The following is a 25,006-nucleotide window of genomic DNA, read 5'->3' as shown; positions in this document are numbered from 1 at the left end:
GAGGCCAAGGTGGGTGGATCACCTGAGGTCAGGAGTTTGAGACCAGTCTGACCAACATGGCGAAACCCTGTCTCTACTAAAATGCAAAAATTAGCCAAGCATGGTGGTGCATGCCTGTAATCCCAGCTACTTGGGAGGCTGAGGCAGGAGAATCACTTGAACCCAGGAGGCGGAGGTTGCAGTGAACCAAAATCATGCCATTGCACTCTAGCCTGGGCAATAAGAGCGAAACTCCATCTCAAAAAAAAAAAAAAAAAAAAAGCTATTTGTTGTCTGCCGTGTTCAAGTCAGTGGTGTGTGTGTGTGTGTGTGTGCACGCACACATGTGTACACCATGGGGTGAGAAAATAATGGTTCAAGATATATATGAAATTTATCCCAGCTAGAGTATAAACTCCTTAAGGTAAGCAGTGCTGTTATTTAGCTCATATGTAATGGTCTGGCTATGGCAGTTGTCAAAATAATACTTTAATACCAGCTGGCAAGTGTCCACTGCCATCAACCCTGTGAGAGCCCCTCCTGCCAGATGGACTCCGTCCCGAAGACCCCCTCCTTCTCTCCACAGCCCAGCAACTAAAGGATTAATGCTTGATCCAGCAGGAGGCCTTCAGGACCTTGCTTACCCTAGGGCTGAAGTCCATTTTGATTGGTTAGTGCCTTGTCCTACTGGTTGTAACATATTTTGAACAGACCCCATCTCATCAAGACAAGCACACATAATTATTTTGTCAGGTAGGATATATGAGTTCTATTAGGGAGAGTGAGGAAGACAAAGTATAAAGCAGTGCTTCTCAATTGTTTGTTTTTTTTTTTTTGAGATACAATCTCACTCTGTCATCCAGGCCGAAGTGCAGTGTTGCAATCTTGCCTCACTGCAACCTGTGTCCCACTGGGCCCAAGTGATCCTCCTGCCTCAGCCTCCCGAGTAGTTGGGACCACAGGTGCACATCACCATGCCTGGGTTTTTTTTTTTTTTTTTTTGGTATTTTTAGTAGAGATGAGAGTCTTGCTATGTTGCCCACACTGGTCTCAAACTCCTGAGCTCAAGTGATCCTCCTTCCTTGGCTTCCCAAAGTGCTGGGATTACAGGCAGAGCCTCTGGGCCTGGCCCCGCTTCTCAGTTTTTTATGTGCACACAGATCACCTGGGGATCTTGTCAAAATGCAGATTCCAGGGCAAGGCCTGAGACTGCATTTCTAACAAGGTCCCCTGTGATGCCCATGCTGCTGTAGTGATTTTCAGTAGCAAGATTTAGAGTGTCTTGGGGGTTTGGCTGGGTGCGGTGGCTCACACCTGTAATCCTAGCACCTTGGGAAACTGAGGTGGGCGGATCACTTGAGGTCAGGAGTTTGAGACTAGCCTGGTCAACATGGTGAAACCCTGTCTCTACAAAAAATACAAAAATTAGCCAGGTGTGGTGGTGCACACCTGTAATTCTCGCTACTCGGGAGACTGAGGCATGAGAATCGCTTGAACCTGGGAGGTGGAGTTTGCAGTGAGCTGAGACTGTGCCACTGAACTCCAGCCTGGGTGATGGAGTGAGATTCTATCTTAAAAAAAAAGAATGTCGGCCGGGCGTGGTGGCTTAAGCCTGTAATCCCAGCACTTTGGGAGGCCGAGACGGGTGGATCACGAGGTCAGGAGATTGAGACCATCCTGGCTAACCCGGTGAAACCCCGTCTCTACTAAAAAATACAAAAAACTAGCCGGGTGAGGTGGTGGGCGCCTGTAGTCCCAGCTACTTGGGAGGCTGAGGCAGGAGAATGGCGTAAACCTGGGAGGTGGAGCTTGCAGTGAGCTGAGATCCGGCCATTGCACTCCAGCCTGGGGAACAGAGCGAGACTCCGTCTCAAAAAAAAAAAAAAAAAAAAGAATGTCTTGGGGGTTCAAAAGAATTCACCCAGTGGGACATGAGTTGGGGGAAAGGTCATTCCAGGCAGGGAGAACCTTATGTGCAAAAAGTTGTACATTCAGGAAGCTGCAGGCAATTTAATGAGGCTGAAGTGTGGTGGTATAATGAGGTGATGACGGGGAACCATGGAGGTTAGGGTGGACTCATACCTGGGGCTCAGGTCAGTGAAGGGCTGTGAAGAACATGGTCGGAATTTGTTCTGTGGGACCGGGAGTCTTTAGCTGCGCAGTGACCCGATCCATTTTCTCAGTTGGAAAGAACCTGTGTTTCCTAGGGGGCCCTCACACAGGTGCTGACAACTCCACTTTGCCATTCAGACATGGTGTGCTCACAGCCGTGCTGGACTTGCAGCATTTGGCTGTGGAAGGTCAGCAGATGTGCTGTGTTGCCTCTGCTGGCTCCAGTAGCCTTTGTTGCTCAGACTGGGTCCAGCTTGGCAGAACTGCAGACCCACACTCCTTTTCCTGTCCTAATCTGAGAGCTGCATCCTCAAATGCTTAAGGCTCTCAGTTGAGGAGTGGAGTGATGGAGAGCTGCCCAACGGCCTGGGCCTCTGCCTTAAAAAGCAGGATGAGGATCAGAGACAGAGGTGACCTCTACGCTTTGGGGAAGGGCTGAGCCGAACTTTGGTCCCACGCTCTGAGCACAGTGAACATTATTTACATTGCGTGTGTTGGTTTAAATCTTGCCTCCTGTCTAATTTGGGGGTGGGGGTGGGATATATGCACTTAGGTGCTAGCTGCCTCTCTTTAAGTTTTACTCATTTAATCTTTATCAGAGTCCTACAAAGTAGGTACTGTTATTAGCTCTATCTTGCAGATGAAGAGACTGAGGCTCTGAAATATTAAGTTTTTTCCCCAAGGTCATGGCTAGGAAGTGGTAGCAGTGAGAGCCACACCAGGACTGTATTCCTAACCCTGTGTGGCCAAAGCCACAGGAGACAGAGGCTGGATTATAATGAGGCCAGCATTTGTTCCAGTGGTCCTGGAGACTGACATCTCTTCTGGTCAGAGTCTGCATTATCGGACCAGAGCCTGACAGAGCCTAAAGGGCTCTCCCATGCCCCTTTGTCTACAGATAGGGAAGTTAAAGCCCAGAGAAGGGGCTGCTTGAGGTCACACAGAGCTGGGACCAGAATTTAGCCCATGGCTCCCCCTTGTCTACTCTTCTGTCAGTATCATCCCCGCTTCCCCCAAGTTGCAGTTATCTCTACCTGCACATTTATGGTTTCCAGATGGGGCCCAGTTGGGTGCTGAAGCTTTCTGTAGACTAAATAACCCCGCAAAGCACAGAGAGTACAGAAAGCCCTATCCATTATGACCTTGGAGACTCAGCTGGGGCACCACCTCCCCAGGAAGCTGTCAGGGACGTGTTCTTCCCTCACAGGCTGGCTGGCTATCACCCTCCATCCCCCCAGAGTTTGTTGCTCACCTCAGTCACTCATCACACCCTTGGTGGTGTGGGAAGGGAAAGCATCTGGACTCAGCTATTTTCTACCTCTGGGACCTAACTCCTGAGTTCTCTTTCCTTACTCTTGAAGTGGAGATAATGTCAGTCTCCCTCCCAGGGCTGTGTGGATTAAATGAAGTAACCCTGGCAAGCAGCATCTGGTCCATTTGAAGGCAGGCCATAGGTTTGGAAAATGGATGAGTGGATAATGGGCAGCTGTGGTTCCTGTTTTGGTGATCCAGTGAAAGCAGGAAGCCTTGGCTCACCCTCTGTGTTGACAGGACAGTTAGCACAGCAGAGAGTGCCCCTGCTGTAGGCTGAACAGAACTGAGGGCTGCAGAGGTAATCCCAGAACCGGCGGTGTGATGGAGGTGGTGGGTCACGTGGTGGTACTCAATGTCCAGCCTGCCCCACCAACCCTGTCCCACGAGGGCCTCTGCAGCCCTTCAGGGCTCTCCTGTTCCAAGGCTGCCATTTTCTGGGTCTGAGGCCTGAGCAGTGGTGTGATCACTTTAGTTTTCCAGTTATTGGCGGTGCCAGAGTCCCAGCTGCCTACGCTAGAACTCAGGAGTTGTTCTTACCTCTTTCCCACCCCAGCACTCTGAGGCTTGTCGCTGCCTTCTTCCCCCTTAGTATCTCTGATCTACCCACTTGTCTCCAGGCCTTCTGCCATGCTCATGGTCAGGACCACCCTCAGTCTTGGCCCAGACTTGCTCCTTTCTAACTTGCTCCCTTTCATTCCACCCCGGGCAACCTGCATGATTCTTCTAGAATGAAACTGATCACTTTACTCCACCTCCAAACAAACTCAGCAAAGGCATTGCAATGAAAACAAAACCCCAACTTTTCACAGTGGTGCAAAAGGTCAGAGGCCTTGCCTGTCTCCCCTTCTCCCCTTGTCTCAGTCCTCCTCCGTAGGTCCTCCTTGAGAGATTTGCACTTCCTCCCAAGCACACCAGGATTCTTCTTGCTGACTCCTTTTGCACGCGCAGCTCCCTTTGCCTGGAAACTTTTCTCTCCAAAGCTGCCACCCCACCCTTTAGCTGGCTAATTTCAGCTTATCCTTGAAGTTACCGCTTCTTTTGGGAAGCCTTTCTGACTCCTCCAGGTGGGCAGAAATGTGCCTGCTCTGGGATTCCGTAGCAGCCTGTATTGCCATGTCATGGTGCTTCCTTGATTGTAGCTGTGCATGGGCAGTGGCTTCACTGTTGAGCACCCACCTCAGTGCCCAGTGCAGAGTGGGTGCTCAAATATTTGCCGACTGACTATGAATTATGCACAAACACAAAACAAGTAGAAATTGAATCAGACATCCAAGGATTGCCTGTGGGGCTAAGGGGAAACTTGACCTGCTTTTCTATCTGGGAGGAAATATTTGAACAACCTGAAGCAAATCCAATAACACTGCCTCATTACCTTTTCCCCTAAGAGCTGCCAGCAAGATTGCTTTGGAGTTAAGTCCTTTAATTCAAATACCCTGGACTAAAGCCTTGGAAGTGAAATGAGGGCAGCAGCCGCTGAGGCAGAGTTGGGGAATAGTGGCAGAGCCCGGATTTTCCCAGCAGGGTAGCCTGCCTGGGAAACAAAACGATCCCTTTCAGCTTCAGCTGGCGGGCGCTCACCTTAGCAGCCTGGAGGTGTATGACAGTGGTCTGGTTCCAGGCCTCGTGCTGATCAGCTCCGGATTGCGTCAGGGTCTGTAAATGGTGCACTGAGTCCTTTATCAGTCTGAAGGCCAAAGCAAAAAAGGTTCAGCTTCCTGACTGAGTGGAAAAGACAACTGATGGGCTTCCTGTGGTCCCTCAGAAGTAGAAATAATGCCTGTTTATTGACCACTTATGTGCTATAAAGCTAAATGATTGATACTCATTATCTCTTTAACTCTTTTAAGGGCAGGCACCCCCCAGTTTGCTATGGGGAAAACTGAGTCCAGAGAGGTTAACTAATTTGTCCAGGGTCACACAGCTAGTCAGGAGTAGAGCCAGGATTTTGACTTGTTGTTAATCGCCATGTTATAAAGCCTCAGGGCCATAGGCCAGGAGCTGTGCCCTATTTCTAATGCAGATTCCAGCCTGACACCAGTATGTTCAGGCCTTTTTGTTGACTGTCGTCCTATGGCCTGAGCAAGGAGAATGGTTTTTCTGTAAAGGCTACAGAGGCCCATCAGTCACCTAGCCTGCTGCAGGTTCTACCCACGGGACCTAAAAACAAAAACAGAAAACCAACCTTTGTCCTGAAAACCACTAAATTAGTCATTTGCCATTTTTTTAACCTTTAATCCCTTCTTATTTTCTGTTCCCTGCCCGTCCATCCATGACCCTTGGAATCTGTGTGTAAAGCAAACTGTTTATTAGGCAATATGTTTTTTGCTTTGTCAGGGAATAGATAAGCAGATGTCACATTGAGTTTCAAGCAAGGAGAAATATCATGACACTTTAATTACCTCGAGCAGCCTTATTTTCCCCTCCTCAAATCTCCCAATTGAAATGTTAGCTCTGTGAGGTCTGGGGTGTTTATCAGGCATATTTACTGATAGGCCCCTAATGCCTGGAACAGTGCCTGCCATATTATAGGCGGTTAATAAATATTTTTGGAATAAATAAATGAATGTTCCAAGTTGCTTATGATCTTGAAATACCTATTAACCATCCCTGGGACCACAGGTTGGGATATAAGGCCTCTTATCATATACTGAAAACATGTTTTTCCAGTTTGTTTTTGGTTTCATTTTTATTTTTTTATTAAATTTTTTTCTATGTTTGGTAGAGGTGGGGTTTCACCATGTTGCCCAAGCTGGTCTCAAACTCCTGAGCTCAAGCAATCTTCCCACCTCGACCTCCCAAAGTGCTGGAATTACTGGTGTGAGCCACCATGCCCAGCCTGTTTTTGGTGTTTTAATTTGGGGCAGGGTTCAGAAGATTTCCTTTTTAGGTAGTTAAACCTCCATCTTTTCCACGGTGGTATCTGTGTTTGGTCAGGACCTCTCTATTCCCAGCCCCTGGTATATTTGGTCATTCCTAACACAGAGTAGGTACTGAACAGTATTTGTTGAATGACAGAATGGATGAGTCCTTGGCTTTGTCCATGTTCCCTGGAGCCTACTAGACCCTGGAAATAAATGAATTCTATTCTGTGGTATTGTCATATTTTCAAAAATTATTTTTAGATTATGGGATATTTTAAACATACGAGTGAGTATTGCTTTATTTATTGATATTTGCATATCAATACATTTGTAGTATTTACATGTGGTACATTCCTTGTATTGCAAATCACCATAGGACCCTAGAGATTCAAAAAATATCTCACAGTAGTAGAAGGACATCACACCTCTGGGCCACCAGAGGTGGCCAGGATGGGGAAGTGATGGGGATCCATGGCTTCTACTACTGTGACCAGGATGGGGAAGTGATGGGGATCCATAGCTGAAGCGGGGGACTTCCCCTCTCTCTCCCATGGTGGCAGGGACTGAGAGGATGGGGGAGGCTAGGCGTGGGGTGGCTTTTTAGAACTGAATTCATGAATGTCCACCCAACCAATCCAAAGGCCCTAGTGTGGCATGGAGCCTGTCCCCAGGTGGGATGGCTGATTTCTCAGCACTGGCTTACCTTGCTGCCACGTGTGCCCAGGCTGTGGTGTAGAGCTCTGGGCAGAGGAAGTCGGCTGCCCTCTGGGCTGGACACCTGGCCAGGTCAGGTGTGGCGAGATACGCGACAGATGGAGGGAGAGATCTCTGTGGCATGGAGCCAGGGGACATCTGAGTCTGCAGGTAGCTCTTCACCAGAAACCTAGGGGGTGGAAAGGGAGGCAGGTGAGAGGGCAGAGACTCTGTAGGACAGTCCAGCACCCCTCACTCCCAGAGGCAGGCGAGTTCATGCTGGGTTCCAGCCTTCCCGTGGGAGAGCCGGGTCACCAGGCCTCCACCTGGCCTCCCTCCTGAGGATTCCCCCTTGGGCCATCCTGCCTCGAGGCCTGCAGTCAGGCACACCCCGGGAAACTGTGGAGCTGGGCCAGACACTCTCAGATCCTGAACATAAACCCTTCTGTGATCTGAGCAAACAGAAGTTTCCATCAGAACATTGCGATCTTGGGATTTATAATGACTTGTACAGTGACTGGGTGGAAATTAAATTTTCTTAGCTGATAAAAGAAGGATAGAGGCAAGAATGCTAACAGGAGTAGGAGGATTATAGGTGACTCTCAACTGCTGCTTTAGGATAATCCAGTGGTTACAGGTTCTGGGCTTAGACAGCCCTGGATTCCCATACAGCCTCGCTGAGACCTGTGTGATGAACGAAGCTTCACCTCCCAAGTCTTGGTTTCTCTGGCTCTAGGTGGGGAGGACAGTTCTCGTCTGACTGAGGGTTTGTGAAACGGAATGAGATGATATTTGTAGAGTGCTTAGCACAGTGCAGAGTACATAATATGTGCTATTGTATTCCTTTTCTAATTTGGAAAAAAACCAAGGGATGTTATATGTTTTTAAAAACACAATAAATGTTGTTTTTCATATTGCCAGTGAACTTCTTTCTCCTTGCTTAGGGAAGCATTTGCCCTGTTTGGTCACCTGAGAGTAGGTGAGGATGAGGCTCTGTCAGCCTCCAGGGTCCACAGACCTAAGAGGGATGAAAAGAAATCACCTCTGTGGAGGAGACTGACTTGGCCATTGCTTGGAGCCTGTGTATGCAGGCTCTGCACCAAGCCTAGGCGATGCTAAAGTGAGCAAGGTAGGGGTAGTCCCTGCCGTCAGGGAGCTCCTAGTCTAGTTGGAGAGTAGAGCTAAAAAGGTGAACAAAAAAATGAGACAATGATAGATTGTGAAACTGCTCCAAAGGAAACAAGGCCATGTTGGGTGGGAGGGGATCAAATGCAAAGGCCTCCTGGACAGAAAGAGGTGTGTGGCTGGCAGAGGTGACTGGGTGCGGTTGCTTGTGCCTGTAATCCCAGCACTTTGGGAGGCTGAGGCAGGTGGATCACCTGAGGTCAGGAGTTGGAGAGCAGCCTGGCCAACATGGTGAAACCCCATCTCTACTAAAAATACAAAAATTAGCCAGGCATGGTGGTGTGTAATCCTAGCTACTGCGGAGTTTGAGGCAGGAGAATTGCTTGAACCCGGGAGGTGGAGGTTGCAGTGAGCCGAGATTGCACCACTGCACTCCAGCCTAGGTGACAGAGTGAAACTCCATCTCAAAAAAAACAAAAACAAAAACAAAAAACAAAAAACAGAAAGAAGTGAGCAGAGGCGGGAGGTGGTGAGAGCATCATGGACATGCAGGCAGGGGTCAGGTCACACAGACCTTGCAGGCCACAGCATAGAATATGTCATTTTCCTATGAGCACTGGGAAGCCATTGAAGAATTTCAAACCAGAGAAAGTTGTGATCTTCCCTAGGCTCTGAAAAGATCCCTCCGGCTGCCTGTGGAGAAGCGGGACAGGACAGAAGCAAGAGACCAGGGAGGGGTCTGAGGCTGTGGTGGAGGTGAGAGAAGATGGTGGCCTAGAAGTGGATAGATTAGTCATACTGGGGAATTGGACAGCTCCCAAGTGGCACTTCCCAAAGCCTGCTCCCTTTACGGGCATCAGACGGAACCCTCCACCCAACAAGCTTGGAGGGTCCCCAAGGGCTTGGGCAAAGGCCTGGGTCAGCCTGGACCTTACCTGGCCACCTGCAGGTAGAGCACTGTGTTCTCACCCTCATAGGTGCAGGAGGCTGACAATTTGGTGACCAGTGATGGCAGGCCACTCAGCTTTGAGTAGCCGTGTCCGCCACAGGCCCTGCGGCACATCTCAGCTCCCTGAGTGCAGAATTCCGACATCATGGCCTTCATGCCTGTGCTCAGCGCGTGGAGCTGTGAGAACATGGAGTGGGGTTGGGGGGTGTAAGGGGGCCTCTATCATGGGGACCAACCCTGTGCACCACTTACTGAGCATCTACTGCATGCCCAGCTCAGCTCTGAGGTAAGAAGCGTTTCCTCTGCTCACAACTTTATGAATGAGAAGGCGGGTACTCAGCTTCTGTGACTCACCCAGAGGCACACAATTAGGCAGTGTAGCTGTAGGGGCATAAGAGCAAAGGAAAACCTGGCCTGGCCAGTGTCTCCAGGATTGGGAAGAGGGTGCTGCCTGGATTGGGCCCACAAGCCTCCAGGAGTTACGGATTTTGCTGGCATGGCTTTTAGAAAGCCTGTCTGTGAGGATGGGTGTCCATTGTAAGCCCACTTACTGGGTTGTAGGAGGGTGACAGGGTCTGAATGTGTCCACCTAAAATTCTTATGTACAAATCCTAGTCCCCAAGGGTTAGGGCTAGGATTAGGAGGTATTGATGATTAGGAGCTAGGAATAGGAGGTATTATGATGGTAGTAGGAGGTGGGGCCTTCTGGAGGTGATTAGGTCATGAGGGTGTAGCCTTCGTGAATGGGATCAGTACCCTCATGAAAGAGGCCACTTCTGGCTGGGTGTGGTGGCTCACACCTGCAATCCCAGCACTTTGGGAGGCCCAGGCAGGTGGATCATGAGGTGAGGAAATCGAGACCATCCTGGCCAATACAGTGAAACCCCGTCTCTACTAAAAATACAAAAATTAGCCAGGCATGGTGGCAGGCACCTGTAATCCCACCTACTCAGGAGGCTGAGGCAGGAGAATCTCTTGAACCTGGGAGGCGGAGGTTGCGGTGAGCTGAGATTGCACCGCTGCACGCCAGCCTGGGTGACAGAGTGAAGCTCTGTCTCAGGAAAAAAATAAAATAAAACAAAAAGAAAGAAAGAGGTTGCTTCTACCATATGAGGGCACAGCAAAAAGACAGCAGTCCCTGAACCAGGAAGCAGGCCCTCACCTGACACCAAATGCACTAGTGCCTTGACCTTGGACTTCCCAGCCTCCAGAACTGTGAGAAATAAATTTGTTTTTCTTTTTTGAGACAGGGTCTCACTCTGCTGCTCAGGCTGGACTGGATGGAGTACAGTGGCACAATCACAGCTCACTGCATCCTTGAATTCCTGGGATCAAGGAATCCTCCCACCTCAGCCTCCAAAGTAGTAGTTGGGACTACAGGTGTGTGCTACCACACCTGACTAATTTTTCAATTTTTTTTTTTTTTGTGGAGATGGGGGTTTCACCATCTTGCTCAGGCTGGTCTTAAACTCCTGGGCTCAAGCAATCCTTCTGCCCTGGCCTCCCAAAGTGCTGAGATTACAGGTGTGAGTCACCATGCTGGGCCAGTTTCTGTTGTTTATAAACCATCGCTTTATGGTATTGTGTTACAGCAGCCTCTCTCTCTGTTGAGGCAGCAGGCCTAGTTTGAGATTTTGGTTCTTGAAGCCCCTGCCTATCTTTGGAGTTTTCAAGTCCTTGGGAGGAAAGTTGTGTCCATTGATTTCTCTGTGCCTCAACTGCAGTTGAAAGGGTTAATGAGCAGTGCTTATAAAGCCTGGTGCCTGGACAGACTGAATCTTACTGTATATGTAAGATTTACTTGAGACCTGTGAGCCAGATGTGTTTAGGAATCAGAGTAACTTTTGAATTGTAGAGAGGCCAAGTGGCATTGAAGGTACATTTTATATAATAGCCCAGTGGGGTTTGGGGCGGCTTTAGGGATTAAACACATTAATAATTTTCCCGCAAAATGTATTCACACTCAGAAGGATAAATCAGGTCAGTTCAGGTCAAACTATGCCACCAAATGAGTTCCAAATGACTGTTTTTCAGAGCTTTTTGGGTTTCAAATACACATCAGGGGTTGTGGACTTGTGTTCTCTACACTAGATGTGATTGTTTTCTCTTAGCATGTTTGTAGCTCTCTGGGGGCCAGTTGTGGGTAAATTTATATATCAGGGTGCCGTTCACCCAGACGCCCTGGGATGCTGAAAGCTGGGAGGGGTGGGGGTGGGGAGTGCCCACGGGGATGGGGCTGTGGCTGTTCCTCAGTGAGTGGAGCAATCTTAGCTTCCCTTCCAGTGCCTGCCCCTCTGCAGACAGCAGGTACCTCAGGCAGCAAGCTGAAGTCTCTGTTCAGAATGGCAGTGTAGGCGTGCTGGAAGAACTCCAAGAGGCTGACTGCCAGGAAATGGAAGGCATAACTGATGGCCAGCTGAGGAAAGAGTTTCTGCTGCTGCGTCTGGTAGTCCAGGACCTTTGCCTCTGGGTCACTGAAGGGAAAAGAACTGGAAGATTTAATCACTACGTGCCATGTCCACCTTCCCCTATCCCTGACACCATAAAAACCTTAAAAACAGACAGTTCCTTAGAACTCATTGCAGAACTTGAACTGACACGAGGCCGTTGATAATCCTTTAAAAATCCCATCTAACATGAACATCCATCCACACATTTCACTGCAGGAATATTGATAGGTTTGTTGGTGGGTACTGCCTCTTGTTATGGGAGGCTTATAGAATTCCAGCATATACATGGTATTATCCTAAAACCTGAAAAGTTCTGAGATTCCAACATGTCTGGTCCCAAGATTTCAGGTGAAGAGTTGTGGCTGTGCACCCATGATGATTTGAACCTGTGACTCCACTGCCCGTGTGCACTTGCCATGTGCTGAGGAATATGTCAAGCCTAAACAATAACTCTTAGAATATAAACTCGGGTTCGATGGAACCCCAAGGAAGGGACTGTGTCTGCCTTATCCACTGCTATGTCCTCAGTGCCTGAGACTATGTCCAGCACTTATGAGCTCACAGTAACTGGATTGAAAGAGGGTGTGATTACAAGAAGCCTCCTCTCTGGACAGCAGCTGCTCACCGGGCGCATCTTTCTCATGACCACCCTAGGGACACTTCTGCAGCCCAGATAAATGGGCCTCGGGCAGGACAGCAGTAGAAGCCCCTTCTTCCTGGTGGCCCTCTCCTGCAGAGAACTCTCGCAGCCCGGATTCTGAAGCCCAGGCCAGGCGAGGGCGCTGTGAGCTTGCCAGAGGAAAGGACCCTGGGCTGAGGGCCTAATGCACCTTCCTGCATTTCACCCTCCACACTGCCCTGAAAGGCCGCTTCTGCCACACCCATTTTGTAGCTGAGGAACCTGAGGGATGAAGTGAAATGGCCGAGCTGAGTGTTCACAGAGGGTTCAGTCAGCCCTTGCTGTTCTGTGCTGTGGGGTGGAGGGAGTGGTAGCAACACAACCAATTACAACAAAAGGGATCCAGACATAGACATACCAGTCAGATGCTGACAGCACAGCTGGACAGAACGAGTTCAGCCACACACAATCGATATAACATTGGATTTTGCTAGGCTCGGCCTGACAGAATCAACTCAGCCAGCCACAGTCTGACGCAGCTGGCAACTGACTGACCCAGACCCGTCCAACCCCTCACAGCCACACAGAACACAGCCGGACTTGGACAGACACAGAGTCAGACAGACCTGGTGCTACAGGGCCAAAGACACGATCACATAGAGCCCGAGGGGGCAGGCACTGAGGATGCAGGTTAGGCCAACTGGTCAGCCCTGTTAGAGGGAGCCAGAGAGACCTCTCTGACATGCCCAGATAGGGCCAGGCCTGGGTAGATTGTGTGTGTGTGTGTGTGTGTGTGTGTGTGTATGTGGTGGGTGGCAGTGCCTGTTCCCAGCGCTCTGGCTCTGGCAGAAGAGTGTCGCGGGAGGCACTGTGGGACCAAGAGGCAGCATATCTGTGGTAGTCAGTCACTGGGCACCCCTTGCCTGGGCCGGAGCTGGGATTGGCGGCGGATGACCGAGTAGCGCATGGCGATGACACAGGCCTTCTGCAGTGTAGGGAGGACCTCCCCTAATAGCAGCTCCACCCGCACCACCACCATGGGAAGGTAGTTGCTCTGTGCTGTCCCGAGTTTGATGTATGTGCCATCTGGCAAGACCTGTGTGGAACAAGGACGGGCACAGGGTCTGAGCCAAGGCTCCCCAGGATGCCCCTGCTTCCCCAGAGCTGTGGGGCTCCACACAGGGAGGGTGCTTCTCCCCTCTGGTGCATCTGGGGTTGGAATATTAAAATACCAGGCCATTTCCCCAAGTGCCCTGCTTCACAGCGCCTCTCCTGGGACACCCCAGACCGCCCCACAACCCATAACTAAAGGGGTGATGCCTGGCAGAGTTGGGACCACCAGAACTCCTGCTGGCATTCTGACTGGTGTCTGCTGGGCGATTGGCTGTGTCAGGCCTCACCGTGGGTAAATATTACGCAGATCACCTCAGCTCTATCCTCTCCTGGGGCTGCCACTCCACCCCACGATTGCTCCGTCAGCCTATGTGACGAGCATTTCTGCGTGAGAAGTCAGAGGCTCTGTGTCCAAGATCATACTGTTCCTAAGCAGGGGTTTCACCCCAGTCTGTGGGACATCAGAGCCTCTCTTGGGGGAGGAGGTTATGTGGCCCAAACTCAGCTCTACGGAGGACCCAGACCCAGCCTGCACAAAGTGCAGGTCCCCTCTCCGGGAAGTACAAGTCCCCGTCCTCCCCAGACCTGTAACCTGTGCAAAGCGACTCAGCATGTTCTCCCTGGGGACCCGCACATGGTTCAGCCGCAGGAAGCCGTTGTCCATTTGATCAAAGTCCATCTTGGGCCCGATGTCCCCAACGATGATTCCTTGAAGGAGATGGAGATGAGGACACCTATCAGTTGAGAGACTGCTTGTTATGTGGCAGGTATCACACACACATTCCAGGTCACAGCAGCCTGTGACAGTGGGGTTATTGTACCTATTTTGCAGGTGAACAAGCTGAGGTCAGACAGATGCTAAATCTTGCTCGAGTTCACCTCACCAGTTAGCACCAAGTCTGTCCAGCTGGACCCCTCTCTGCCCAAGGGAGACATGTCTTAGCTACTCCTGTGGCCCTCTGGGGCCCCAGGTCAGGGAGGCCACCTGGGCTTTCCTCCTGGTGGGGTCCTTGAGGGAGCATTATGGGCTCACCTGGCAGTGGGGTGTGGTCCCGAAGACTCCGGATTGGCACAATAAAAGCGTGCATGCCCCGCCGGGCTCCTGAGCAGACCAGCTGGGCCTGGACCAGGGCATGGGTGGCTGACCGTCCCACTGAGGGCAGAGAGAGGAGAGGCCCGTCACAGGAAGACCTGCGCATCGCTTTTCCCAACCCAGTCTCCTGGGGCTGGGGTTTTGGATGGGTACCTCTGGGGCCTGAAAAGTCACTGATCAAAGAGAGGGGGGATTGCCCCCAAAGAACCAAGCAAACTTAGCCGTGACTTGGCAAAGGCACTGTGAAATGATTCAGCTTTTTTTTTTTTGCCCCCCACCCCCCAACTATTAATGAATTACTCTGTCATCACCTTATAATAATGAATACAGATAATTATCATTTATCAAAATCCAGGTGGCACTAGACCCTGTGATAGACGCTTTCCAGTTCTCGCAGGGGAGAGAGGATGATGAGTCCCATTTTCCAGATAAGGAAACAGGCTCAGAGAGTAGAGTGACACACTGAAGGTCACTGGCCTGGAGGGGCAGAGCTAGGATTCATCTGTACCCTGGTCTATCTGATCTTAAAGGCTGGTTTCTTTTGTCTTCATTTTTGACAGTGGTCATTTATTTTCTATCTCTCTTTCTCTCATCACTCTCTCATCTCTCTCTCTCTCTCTTTTTTGAGACAGAGTCTCGCTCTTTCGCCAGGCTGGAGTTCAATGGTGTCAGCTCAGCTCACTGCAACCTCCACCTCCCAGGTTCAAGCAATTCTCCTATTTCAGTCCCCCGAGTAGGTGGGACTACAGACACCCGCCACCACACACGGCTAATTTTTGTATTTTTAGTAGAGATGAGGTTTCACCATATTGGTCAGGCTGGTCTCAAACTCCTGACCTCAGGTGATCCATTCACCTCGGCCTCCCCAAGCGCTGGGATTACAGGCGTGGGCCACCGCACCTGGCTCATGTCTCTCTTATGTCTCTGGTCTCTGCCTCTGTCTTCCTCTCTCTGTGTGTCTCTCATCTCTGTCACTCTCCTGCTTTAGTTGGACTCAGCATATTTGTTTTAATTTTTTCCACACAAGGTGTGGGTCCCCAAGTACCACAGATGTGTCCTGGGAGGTGAAATTCTCAAGTTTGAGGAAGGGGAAATCCCTCCTTGGGGCTTGGTAAATCACCGAGCCTCAGGGACACTTGATGTGGCCGCCACCTGGTGGCCACAGCGGGAGGTACGGTGTTGGTGGCTTGATGGGGGCTGGTGGTGGGCGGGAGCCTTTCTGGGTGTCTGCAGCAGGGGCAGACAGGTGTGCTCTTTCCACTGTCTCATCACAGGGCCTGTGCTCTGGCCGGTGGCAAGCTCTACCTCTAACTCAGGAGATGAGAGGAACTGGGATTGTGAGCAGTGCCTGGGACTAGACCAAGTGTGTGTGTGTTTGTGTGTGTGTGTGAGTGTGAGGTCTTGTCTCTCATGGATTGTCTCCTCTATTTCAAAGTTCCTTTAGGGACTTTCCAGCCACTCACTAATGAAATGTTTAACATCCCACCTATTTTACAGAGTGAGAACCTGAGGCTCAGGGAGGTGAACTGACTTGCCCAAGGTCAGCAGCCTAGAACAGAAAATCAATCTGAGGTCTGTTGAACCTCAAAGCCAGTGCTACTCTGCCCTCCCATATTTCTATCTGGGGAGAGATAAGGAAGGGGGTTGGATGGATACTCACGGTCTCCAGGCCACCATTTGGTGGCAGTCAGAGTGGGGCTGTGTATCACAAACTCCTGGGTGGCTGCGTCATAGGTGGCTTCAGTCTCCAGGCCCTGAAGATATGTCCCTTAGGATCAAGGAGGGATGTTAGAATTGGCCCAAGGTGGGGTTCTTACCTGGGAAGCTGCTTCTAGGTGGGCCTGAACTCTTAGGCATCAGTGCGGTACGGAGTGGGGCTCAGCTCCCAGCTGTACGTGCAGGCAGTTCTCCCCTTTCATTTGTGGGCCGTGTGGGGGTCACACAGTCCCCTATAGCCAGTCTGTGACAAGGGATGGCTGCTGATGTTTCCAGAAGGAATGACTTGCCCCACTGGGAGCTCACACAATATGTGCAAATTAGAAGGCGGCATCCCTTCCTCAAGACCCTTGACTGCCATCTGCTGGAATGTTTTCATATTAAACATATGTCCCTCGAAGCATATGAACCTATGACTACCGAGATGTAAATGGACCCTCTGGAGTTTTGCAGTGCACAACCTAAACACCACATGCAGCAGTCCTGGCTCACCATGTCCCAACTCTGTCTGTGCATATGTTGCGATGATCTGGATGTTTTTGCAGAGTGGGTCCCATTTGGCAATCTGTTCCTCTGAGCCCAGGCTCTTGAGGGCTTTCAGGAAGACTCTGTGTATATTTAAGGCCACATCTCCAGAAAGGGCTCTGTTGGGGAGAGATGCTGTAGTTGAGTAGCCTATTGGAGACGGGGGCCCAGGTACCCCCTGCCTGAGCAGAGTACAGGAGATAAAGGGCACCTGGCATCCTGGTTTCCCAACAAGTCTTCCCTTTGTTGGGGGAAATGGCTCATGGGGCTGGGGGGTTTCCAGGTGATCCCAGGTGGATCCCTCTCTAGTGGGGCTGCCCCAGGAGTGAGCACCTGTAAGCATAGCCTAATTCACGACCATCTTCCAACCAACCCAGGCGCTGTGCTATCAACCGGATGTGGAATGCCCTCCGCATGGCAGCCTTATAACGCTCATTCTGGGTCATGAAATAATTGTCCTTACGGCTAAACTCTGGGTAACTGTGGATGATGCTCTCTGCAGAGACAGAGAATAGAGGGCTTAGGGACCTGGGTGAGGTTTCTGGCACCTTCACATCTTCTTACCCACTTGCTTCATGGATCTGGAAAGGAAGTCAGACATTATTGTTATTTTACAGATGACAAAACTGAGGACCAAGGTGGGAAAGTGAATTGCCCAAGGTTACAAAGCTATGCAGTGGCAGAATTTTAGGACCAGAATCCAGGTCTTCTGCTGCCTAGGACTCTTCTCTCCCCCAGGTGGGCTCAGGCAATATTGACATGTGAAGATTGTCTTTGCAGTTCAAAGGAATGAATCTCTAACAGTGGAATTTCAAGGCAAAGTTTGTTATTTGAAAGCAGGACTGCTAATGAAGGAGACTCTTCTTACAAGAGAAGCATGGGGCATAAAGCAGATATCCTATTCCCCAACTTCCCCTTACCAACTTTCCTCCGGAGAGCAGTGTTCTGGGCACCTCCATCAAGGATGTTGGTGAGCCGTTCCACGTCAAAGGACTGCATATACCTCTCGCTCTCCATGTCGGGGTGCATTTGCCTGCTCCAGGTATCCCCCAATGACACTCGGTGCACTGGGCTGCCCATCCTATCCTGGATCTGTCTGGTGACTGAGGTGAAACACTTCCGATCCGGCTGCTCTGAGGGTCTGCTCTCAGTGTTGGTCAGTGCAAAGAACCTGTGTGCAAGAGGAACTGCCTAGGGCTGGGTGTCAGTCAGGGCTGGTTGGTAGAAGAAAGACATCCCTAAGTACCTGAATCCCACTCCACCTCCACACTCTCCCTGTGGACGCTGGCTGTGGACCAGGCACTGTGTGCATGGTAGGCATGGTATGCAGTCATTGCTTGGTACATGTCTGTTCAATACTTGTTAAATAAGATTGAACAGGGCCTGACCCCAAAGATTGGGCTCTATCCACTGCAGTTCATGTTACAAGAGTTGCCTAGGAAAATCTTCACAAAAAAGTCAGTGAAGGTTACACCTGAAGAAAATAATCCTGGAGAGGCTGAGTGGCCCCTAGCCACACAGCTGGAGACGGCCAGGAGTTGGATGGGGTCTGACCACAAAGCACATGCCTTGTCCATACTACAGCTCCACTGTGGAGGATTACTGAGGGTACCTTGGTCTCATTCAGCTGCTCATAAGTTCTAGGATCATTCAGCCCCATTTCTATGAGCGCTGCAGGTGTATTGTGGAACTGAAAGGAGGAAACCTGCTCCCTGACTGTGAAGTGTTCCCCTGGAACCCCTGAGTGTCTTTCACACCCAGGTTGGGCCCTGTCTCCTCCACGGCAAATGCTCGGCCTCTGAGAAGCCCCTATTCCTCCACAGTGAGGCAACCATAAGGTGCAGTTCATCCTATTTCACAAGTCTCTTGAGTCCATCTGCTCCTTGCTATCTCTTTGGCTAGCATCCAGGCCACTGTCATCTCTTACTTGGCCTCAGTGTCCCTTTTATCTGTTCTCCCAGCTGCCAGGTGAACTCTTGAACTGCAGATCACATTGTTTTCCTCTCTTGCTTGGAATCTGCTCCTTGGGGCCCACTGTTAGTGGAACGGAGTCCTTGCTGTGTCTACCCACCTCCCACTCCACTCACCTCTCTCCTATGTCAACTAACTGCCACATCATCCCTGGCCTCCACTCACTCTCTTCCTACCCTTTGCCCCTGCTGTTCTCTCTGAACAAGGTTTAGCTCCCTGGTCCCTGGGGTGCTCTAGGGTTAGGGACAAGTTCTTATTTGCTTACATGTTCCTCCCACAAGGCCTGGGAGGCCAGCTCTACATTTCCTAGTTTGCAGCAGGCACGCTGTCAATGTTTCTTGCAGGCCGCCATGCTTTTGATTGCCCTTCCTTCCTGACCTCAACCTGACAGATGCACTGCTGTTATTACCATTTGATGGGGAGGATGTGGGCCTTGGAAAGGGAGGAGACTTTATAAGATCATGCAGCCACATGTAGCAAGTGAAATTCATACGCAGGCTTTCAAACCAATACCCCTGGCAGGGCTGTGGGGGTGCTGGCAAGGGCTCCATCCTCTGCCCCCTGGAGTCCTGCGAGCGCACCTAGTGTGGCTCCTCTCTTCCTGCCTCACCTCTTTTCCTTGCTCTGTTGCCACTACCCCCTTGCAGTTCTGAATGCTGCAGGCCTCCCTGCCACTGCCAGCTTTTGCTGGGGTAGCTCCCTCTGCCCAGAACACCCTTTCTTCAAATGTCACCAGGGCTGTTTGCACTGAACCTCGTTTAACCTTAAAGAGGCCACCCTCTTTAAAACCAAGCCCCCTCCCCCAGCATTCCCTGTCCTCCTCACTCTGCTCTCCCTTTTCTCGTTTCACTTACCCTCTTCTGACATTTGAGATCATTTACTAATCTCATATGTTTTTGTTTACTTCCATCTCCCTGCTCGTAACACAGAAACTGCAAGAGGGCCGGGATCTTTGTCACTGTCACGCGGTGACCTTAACACTTAGTGCAGGGCCTGGTTTGCAGGAGGTGCCCAGTGAAGAAAGCCTTGCTCAGAGTCTTTCGGAGCTGCGGACAGGGTCATCACGGGGGCGACTCTGTCCTCTGGGGTCTCCCAGTCCCTCCCCGCCCAAAAGCCTGGCTCACCTGGCTCCCCTCTGTCCTGTGTCTGCACTGTAGGCCGGGCTGGCCTCTCCCCGGCTGTAGGCCACAGCCTCTTGCAGGCTTGTGGTCCTGCCCTTCTCTCCTCCCACAGAGGGGCTGGAACACAGAAGCTGAGAGCCCTGCTTGGCCAGCGCTCCGCCTGTCCGGGCTTACGGAGCTCCCCTCCCTCCTCCCTCTCTTCCTGCATGGGTGTGACCTCTGTGCCAGTTGCTGGGGCTGCTCTGGGAGGACTGCTGGGAGGTTGGAACCCTTCCTTCTCAAAGCCAGGGATTCCTTTGACACTACTTGTACCAAAAAGCTGCGTAGCCCAGCAGTGTTTCCAAAGTGATATCCTGGTCTTCACTGATCTTTCACTGTGTGCCCTTCAGGGACTCAAGCTGTTAATATCACACGAGCTTAATAGGCTCCCCTCAGATGGTCCTCATGTGAAAGGATTGCTCTGTAAGGTGTATGTTTTTCCTCTCTTCCCATGTTTCTGCTCTAAAATATGGCTTGTCTTATGCTTAGCATCCCCTGACATTCCCTGGAAAAATATTTGCGGCGCATCCATCTGTAGTATGTGGGATCCAGATGGGAGCTGGGTCTTAGTGAGAGGAATGAGAGGCTTAGAGGTTCCCTCCCTGCATAACCACCCTGGAAAGTCAGATGCAGCTCCCCATTTTGCAGGTAAGGAAACAAGCTCAGGAAGGGGATGTCACTTTGTTTAGGTTTGCACAATAAGTAGATTACATAACACATTTGTGTAAGATTGGGAAAGAAATCAGGGGACCAGTAGGAGATCGAGGCTCCTGTTCTGGCAGGACTTCTGAGCTATTTTGACCCTGAGCAGGTGTACTCCCTTCCTGGGCCTTGGCCCCCTGTAATGCAAGGTATTTGCTCAGTAAGGAGCCTCACAGCACCCCATCATATCGCCAAGGTAATGTCTAGCTTGTGTCTGCAGGAAGAGGCAGGACCTGTGGCCCAAGCTTTGCGACTTACTACCTAGCAGGTCCTTCTGGAACTGTGGGGCTCAGAATCCTGGCAGTCCTCATTGCTGTGGGCAGTGGTTTCAGGGAAGGTGGTCTTGGCCCCACTGTTTGGAGGTGAAAGTTCTTACTTCCAACTGGACTCATCTCTGTCAAGGATGGGAATGACTTAGTTACTCTCTGCCGTAGAGAAAGGCTTGGATTGCAGGAAGTGCCCAGTGAAGAAAGCCTTGCTCAGGGGCTCTTGGAGCAAGGCTTTTTAATAAACTCTCCATGTTTAAATTGTTTTCTCATCCACTTTGAAGCTGACCCTGTTCTGTATGTTTTGGATGTGCTCATTTTGATTTGTTGCACTGAACTCTTGAATTCTGTAGCTTAAAAAGACTTTTTAAATTACAAAATATTTCAAACTTGTACAAAAGTGAAGAGAAAAATACAATGAACCCACACGTACCTAACATCCAACACTAAAAATGATCGCACTTGTTTCCTTGATCTTTGTTTTTAACTTTTTATTCTGAAATAACTTTAGACTTTCAGAAAACTGCAAAAAGTTCTTGCATATCCTTCACTCAGCTTCTTCTAAGGTACAATTATGAAACCAAGACATTAACACTGCTGCAATATTGTTAGTTAATCTTCAGAACTTATTTGAGTGCATCAGAGGTTCTCTGGGATCAACCTCAGGTCCGGTGATTTGCTAGGAAGACTCACAGAACTTAGAAACTGTTATACTGAGCCAGGCGCGGTGGCTCGTGCCTATAATTCCAGTGCTTTGGGAGGCTGAGGCGTGAGGATCACTTGAGGTCAGGAGTTTGAGACCAGCCTGGACAACATAGCAAGACCCTGTCTCTACCAAAAAAGATGTAAAAATTAGCCCAGTGTGGTGGGGTGCGCCTGTAGTGCTAGCTCCTTGGGAGGATGCAGTAGAAGGATTGTTTGGACCCAGGAGTTTGAGGCTGCAGTGAGCTCTGATGGAACCACTATACTGTAGCCTGGGTGACAGTGAGACTTTGCCTCTAAAACAAACAGGAAGAAACTGTAATACTCATGGTTACAGTTTATTATAGCAAAAGGTTACAGATTAACATCAGTAGAAGAAAAAGGTACATAGTGGGAAGTCTAGGAGAGAATGGACTGAGCTTCTAGGTGTCCTCTCCCAGTGGTGTTTTAGGGACAGCATTTAATTCTCCCAAAAACGATGTTTACAATATGCACGAAGTATTGACAACCAGGGAAGTACACTTTTGAGACAGAAGAACAGCAGAAGGAATTGGAGGTTGGATAAAGGGCGGAATGATCGAAAGCAGAAGCAAGGTGAAGGGGTGAGTGAGCAAGAAGCAAGATAAGAAGCAGAAGTTAAGCAGCCAAAACAAAAGTAAGATAAAAAACTGAGTAAAGAGACCCCATGGCTGGCAAGATCCTGACCAAGCCAGTAAGGGGCAGCTCCTCAGAGATGGGCATGCGCATTAGAGAGAAAAAGTATCTTTAACGTGACCCCGTATGATAATCAGCTCATTAAAGCTCATGCATATGGACTGCATATCATGCATGTACTTGAGGTTATGGAATGGAGTCGACGTGCAAGTGCACAAGGGGCAAAGTAAGCAACACACCTATCAATCAAAAGGCAGACACTAGCTAGAGATTAGGCAGCCTTGGGAAAAGAAAGGGAAAAAAGAACACGTAAGACCACAAGCATAGCAAACTGAGCTGATCTCATCTCACAGAGGTCAGCCCACTCTGCCCTCTTGGAGAGTATAATGCTGTGCTTAATAAACAATTGCTGCTGGCTTTGCTACCTGTGTGTGTCACGTCCAATTTTTTGGTTTGTTTGTTTGTTTTTGAGACAGAGCCTTGTTCTGTCGCCCAGGCTGGAGTGCAGTGGTGCAATCCTGGCTCACTGCAACCTCTGCCTCCCGGGTTCAAGTGATTCTCCTGCCTCAGCCTCCTGAGTAGCTGGGATTACAGGCATATGCCACCATGCCCGGCTAATTTTTGTATTTTTAGTAGAGATGGAGTTTCACCATGTTGGTCAGGTTGGTCTCGAATTCCTGACTTCGAATGATCTGCCTGCCTCGGGCTCCCGAAGTGCCGGGACCATAGGCATGAGCTGTTGCGGGAAGTCAGGGACCTCGAACAGAGGGACCGGCTGAAGCTGCGGCAGAAGAACATAAATTGTGAAGATTTCATGCACATTTATTGGTTCCCCAAATTAATACTTTTATAATTTCTTATGCCTGTATTTACTGCAATCTCTGAACATAAATTGTGAAGATTTCATGGACACTTATCACTTCCCCAATCAATACCCTTGTGATTTCCTATGCCTGTCTTTACTTTAATCTCTTAATCCCGTCATCTTCTTCGTAAGCTGAGGAGGATGAATGTTGCCTCAGGACCCTGTGATGATTGTGTCAACTGCACGAATTGTTTGTAGAGCGTGTGTGTTTGAACAATATGAAATCTGGGCCTCTTAAAAAAAGAACAGGATAACAGCGATATTCAGGGAACAAGGGAGGTAACTTTGAACTGGCCACTGGTGAGCTGGATGGAACAGAGCTATATTTCTCCTCTTTCAAAAGCAAATAGGAGAAATATTGCTGAATTCTTTTTCTCAGCAAGGAACATCCCTGAGAAAGAGAATGCATCCTGAGGGTAGGCCTATGAACGGCCCCCTCAAGACGTGCCTTCTTTTATGGTCAAAGCCGAAGGGATGAAATAAGCCCAGTCTCCTGTAGCGCTCCAGGCTTATTAGGACGAGGAAAATTCCTGCCTAATAAATTTTGGTCAGACAGGTTGTCTGCTGTCAAACCCTGTTTCCTGATAAGATGTTATCAATGACAATGCGTGCCCGAGACTTCATTAGCAATTTTAATTTCGCCCCATCCGGTGGTCCTATGATCTTGGTCCTGTGATCTAGCCCTGCCTCCATTTGCTTTGTGATATTTTATTACCTTGTGAAGTATGTGATCTCTGTGACCCACACCCTATTCGTGCACTCCCTCCCCTTTTGAAAATCGCTAACAAAAACTTGCCGGTTTTTCAGCTCGGGTAACATCACGGATCCTGCCAACATGTGATGTCTCCCCTGGACACTCAGCTTTAAATTTCTCTCTCTTGTGCTCTTTCCCTTTATTTCTCAAACCAGCCGAGACACTCAGGAAATAGAAAAGAACTCACAAAACCATCAGGAGTGGGTTCTCCTGACAGTGAGCCATGGCACCCGGCCCAATCCAGCTTTTTGTTTGGGACACCAAGAGACTGGAACTGCATGGCACCATCTGGCAACATCTTGGTGTCCAGAGTTATTGGAGTCGTCACAGAGCCGTGGGATGCTGGCGTGGCTGACCTTAGCTACTCCATCTCCATCGACTCCAGATGTGAAACTGATAGAGTGTGGCCCAAGGACCCACTCGGAATCACATTATTAGTATAAACTGCCTGGCATGGCCCAAGGCCCCAAGTATACAAAGATACTGTTTTCAGGCAGGATATTCCAAGGGCATAGAGGTTAACTCCCAGGAGCTGTCAAGTGCCAGTCCTTTCTTTGAACTATGCAGGGTTTGAAATATTGCTGAGTTACCATTTTTCTGCATATTGAGTTTTGCTAGTTTTCCCACTAATGTTCTTTTTCTAGTTTAGGATTGAATTCAGGATCTCACATTGCATTTAGTTGTCCTGTCTACATGAAATAGTATAGTTCCTCAGTCTTTGTCTTTTCTGACCACGATACTTTGAAGAGTACTGGTCAGGTGTCTTGTAAATGTCTTTCCATTTGAATTTGTCTGCTGTTTTCTTGTGATTGGATTGAAATTAAGTTCTTGGTGGTTTTTTTTTTAATATTTGGTTTACCACACCCCATGCACACAAAGTTTTTTTTGTCTATTAAGATGCATCCACTTGCCACATGATATTCTGCTTCACTGATAGTCAGAAATTGGATTCCTCATAGGTGGTATTAATATGCTATTTTGTATTCTTCTTATTTTTATACTTTAAAAATATTTAATTTATTTATTTATAATTGAAAAATTAAGATAGTATATATTTATCATGGACAATCAGGTGTTTAGAAATATGTATATGCACTGTGGAATGGCTAAATCAAGCTAATTAACATGTTCATTACCTCACATACTTATTTTTTGTGGTAAGAGCACTTAAAATCTACTCTTTCAGCAATTTTCAAGTATATAACACATTGCTGTTTATCACAGTCACCATGTGGTACATATCATATTGTATTATTGAAACCACCTTTGCAAAAATTATAACTGAGAAAATTATGATGATGAAATAAATCTGACCTAACTGACTCCATCTTGCTTCTAACCTCCAAACTGTTCTTGTTCATTCCCGGACACAGGTCAAACTGA

General features: G+C 49.3%; 1 protein-coding gene across 4 annotated transcripts in view; it reads right to left on the bottom strand.

Annotated features, from left to right (window-relative positions):
• Nucleotides 1-19,769, bottom strand: part of ACOX2 (acyl-CoA oxidase 2) — a 32,661-nt gene extending 12,892 nt beyond the window's left edge. For 3 of the 4 annotated variants that reach the window (XM_007984790.3, XM_073009990.1, XM_073009988.1), the window contains exons 1-12: nucleotides 19,645-19,769; nucleotides 17,470-17,720; nucleotides 16,883-17,045; nucleotides 16,517-16,668; nucleotides 15,969-16,076; nucleotides 14,249-14,368; nucleotides 13,808-13,923; nucleotides 13,026-13,198; nucleotides 11,345-11,507; nucleotides 9,020-9,210; nucleotides 6,970-7,149; nucleotides 4,984-5,089 (exon numbers count right to left, since the gene is read on the bottom strand). In XM_007984790.3, the coding sequence (XP_007982981.3) occupies nucleotides 4,984-5,089; nucleotides 6,970-7,149; nucleotides 9,020-9,210; nucleotides 11,345-11,507; nucleotides 13,026-13,198; nucleotides 13,808-13,923; nucleotides 14,249-14,368; nucleotides 15,969-16,076; nucleotides 16,517-16,668; nucleotides 16,883-17,045; nucleotides 17,470-17,629 (1,632 nt within the window). In that variant the 5' untranslated portion in view covers nucleotides 17,630-17,720; nucleotides 19,645-19,769. Of the gene's footprint in view, nucleotides 1-4,983; nucleotides 5,090-6,969; nucleotides 7,150-9,019; nucleotides 9,211-11,344; nucleotides 11,508-13,025; nucleotides 13,199-13,807; nucleotides 13,924-14,248; nucleotides 14,369-15,968; nucleotides 16,077-16,516; nucleotides 17,131-17,469; nucleotides 17,721-19,644 lie in introns of those variants that run through there. The other variant, XM_073009989.1, reaches the window with a different exon arrangement.
• Nucleotides 19,770-25,006: the final 5,237 nt, after the last annotated feature.

This window comes from Chlorocebus sabaeus, chromosome 22 (genome assembly GCF_047675955.1).
Source record: "Chlorocebus sabaeus isolate Y175 chromosome 22, mChlSab1.0.hap1, whole genome shotgun sequence".
In the NCBI taxonomy this organism is placed as follows: domain Eukaryota; kingdom Metazoa; phylum Chordata; class Mammalia; order Primates; family Cercopithecidae; genus Chlorocebus; species Chlorocebus sabaeus.
This window is presented reverse-complemented; position numbering and strand designations above follow the sequence as displayed.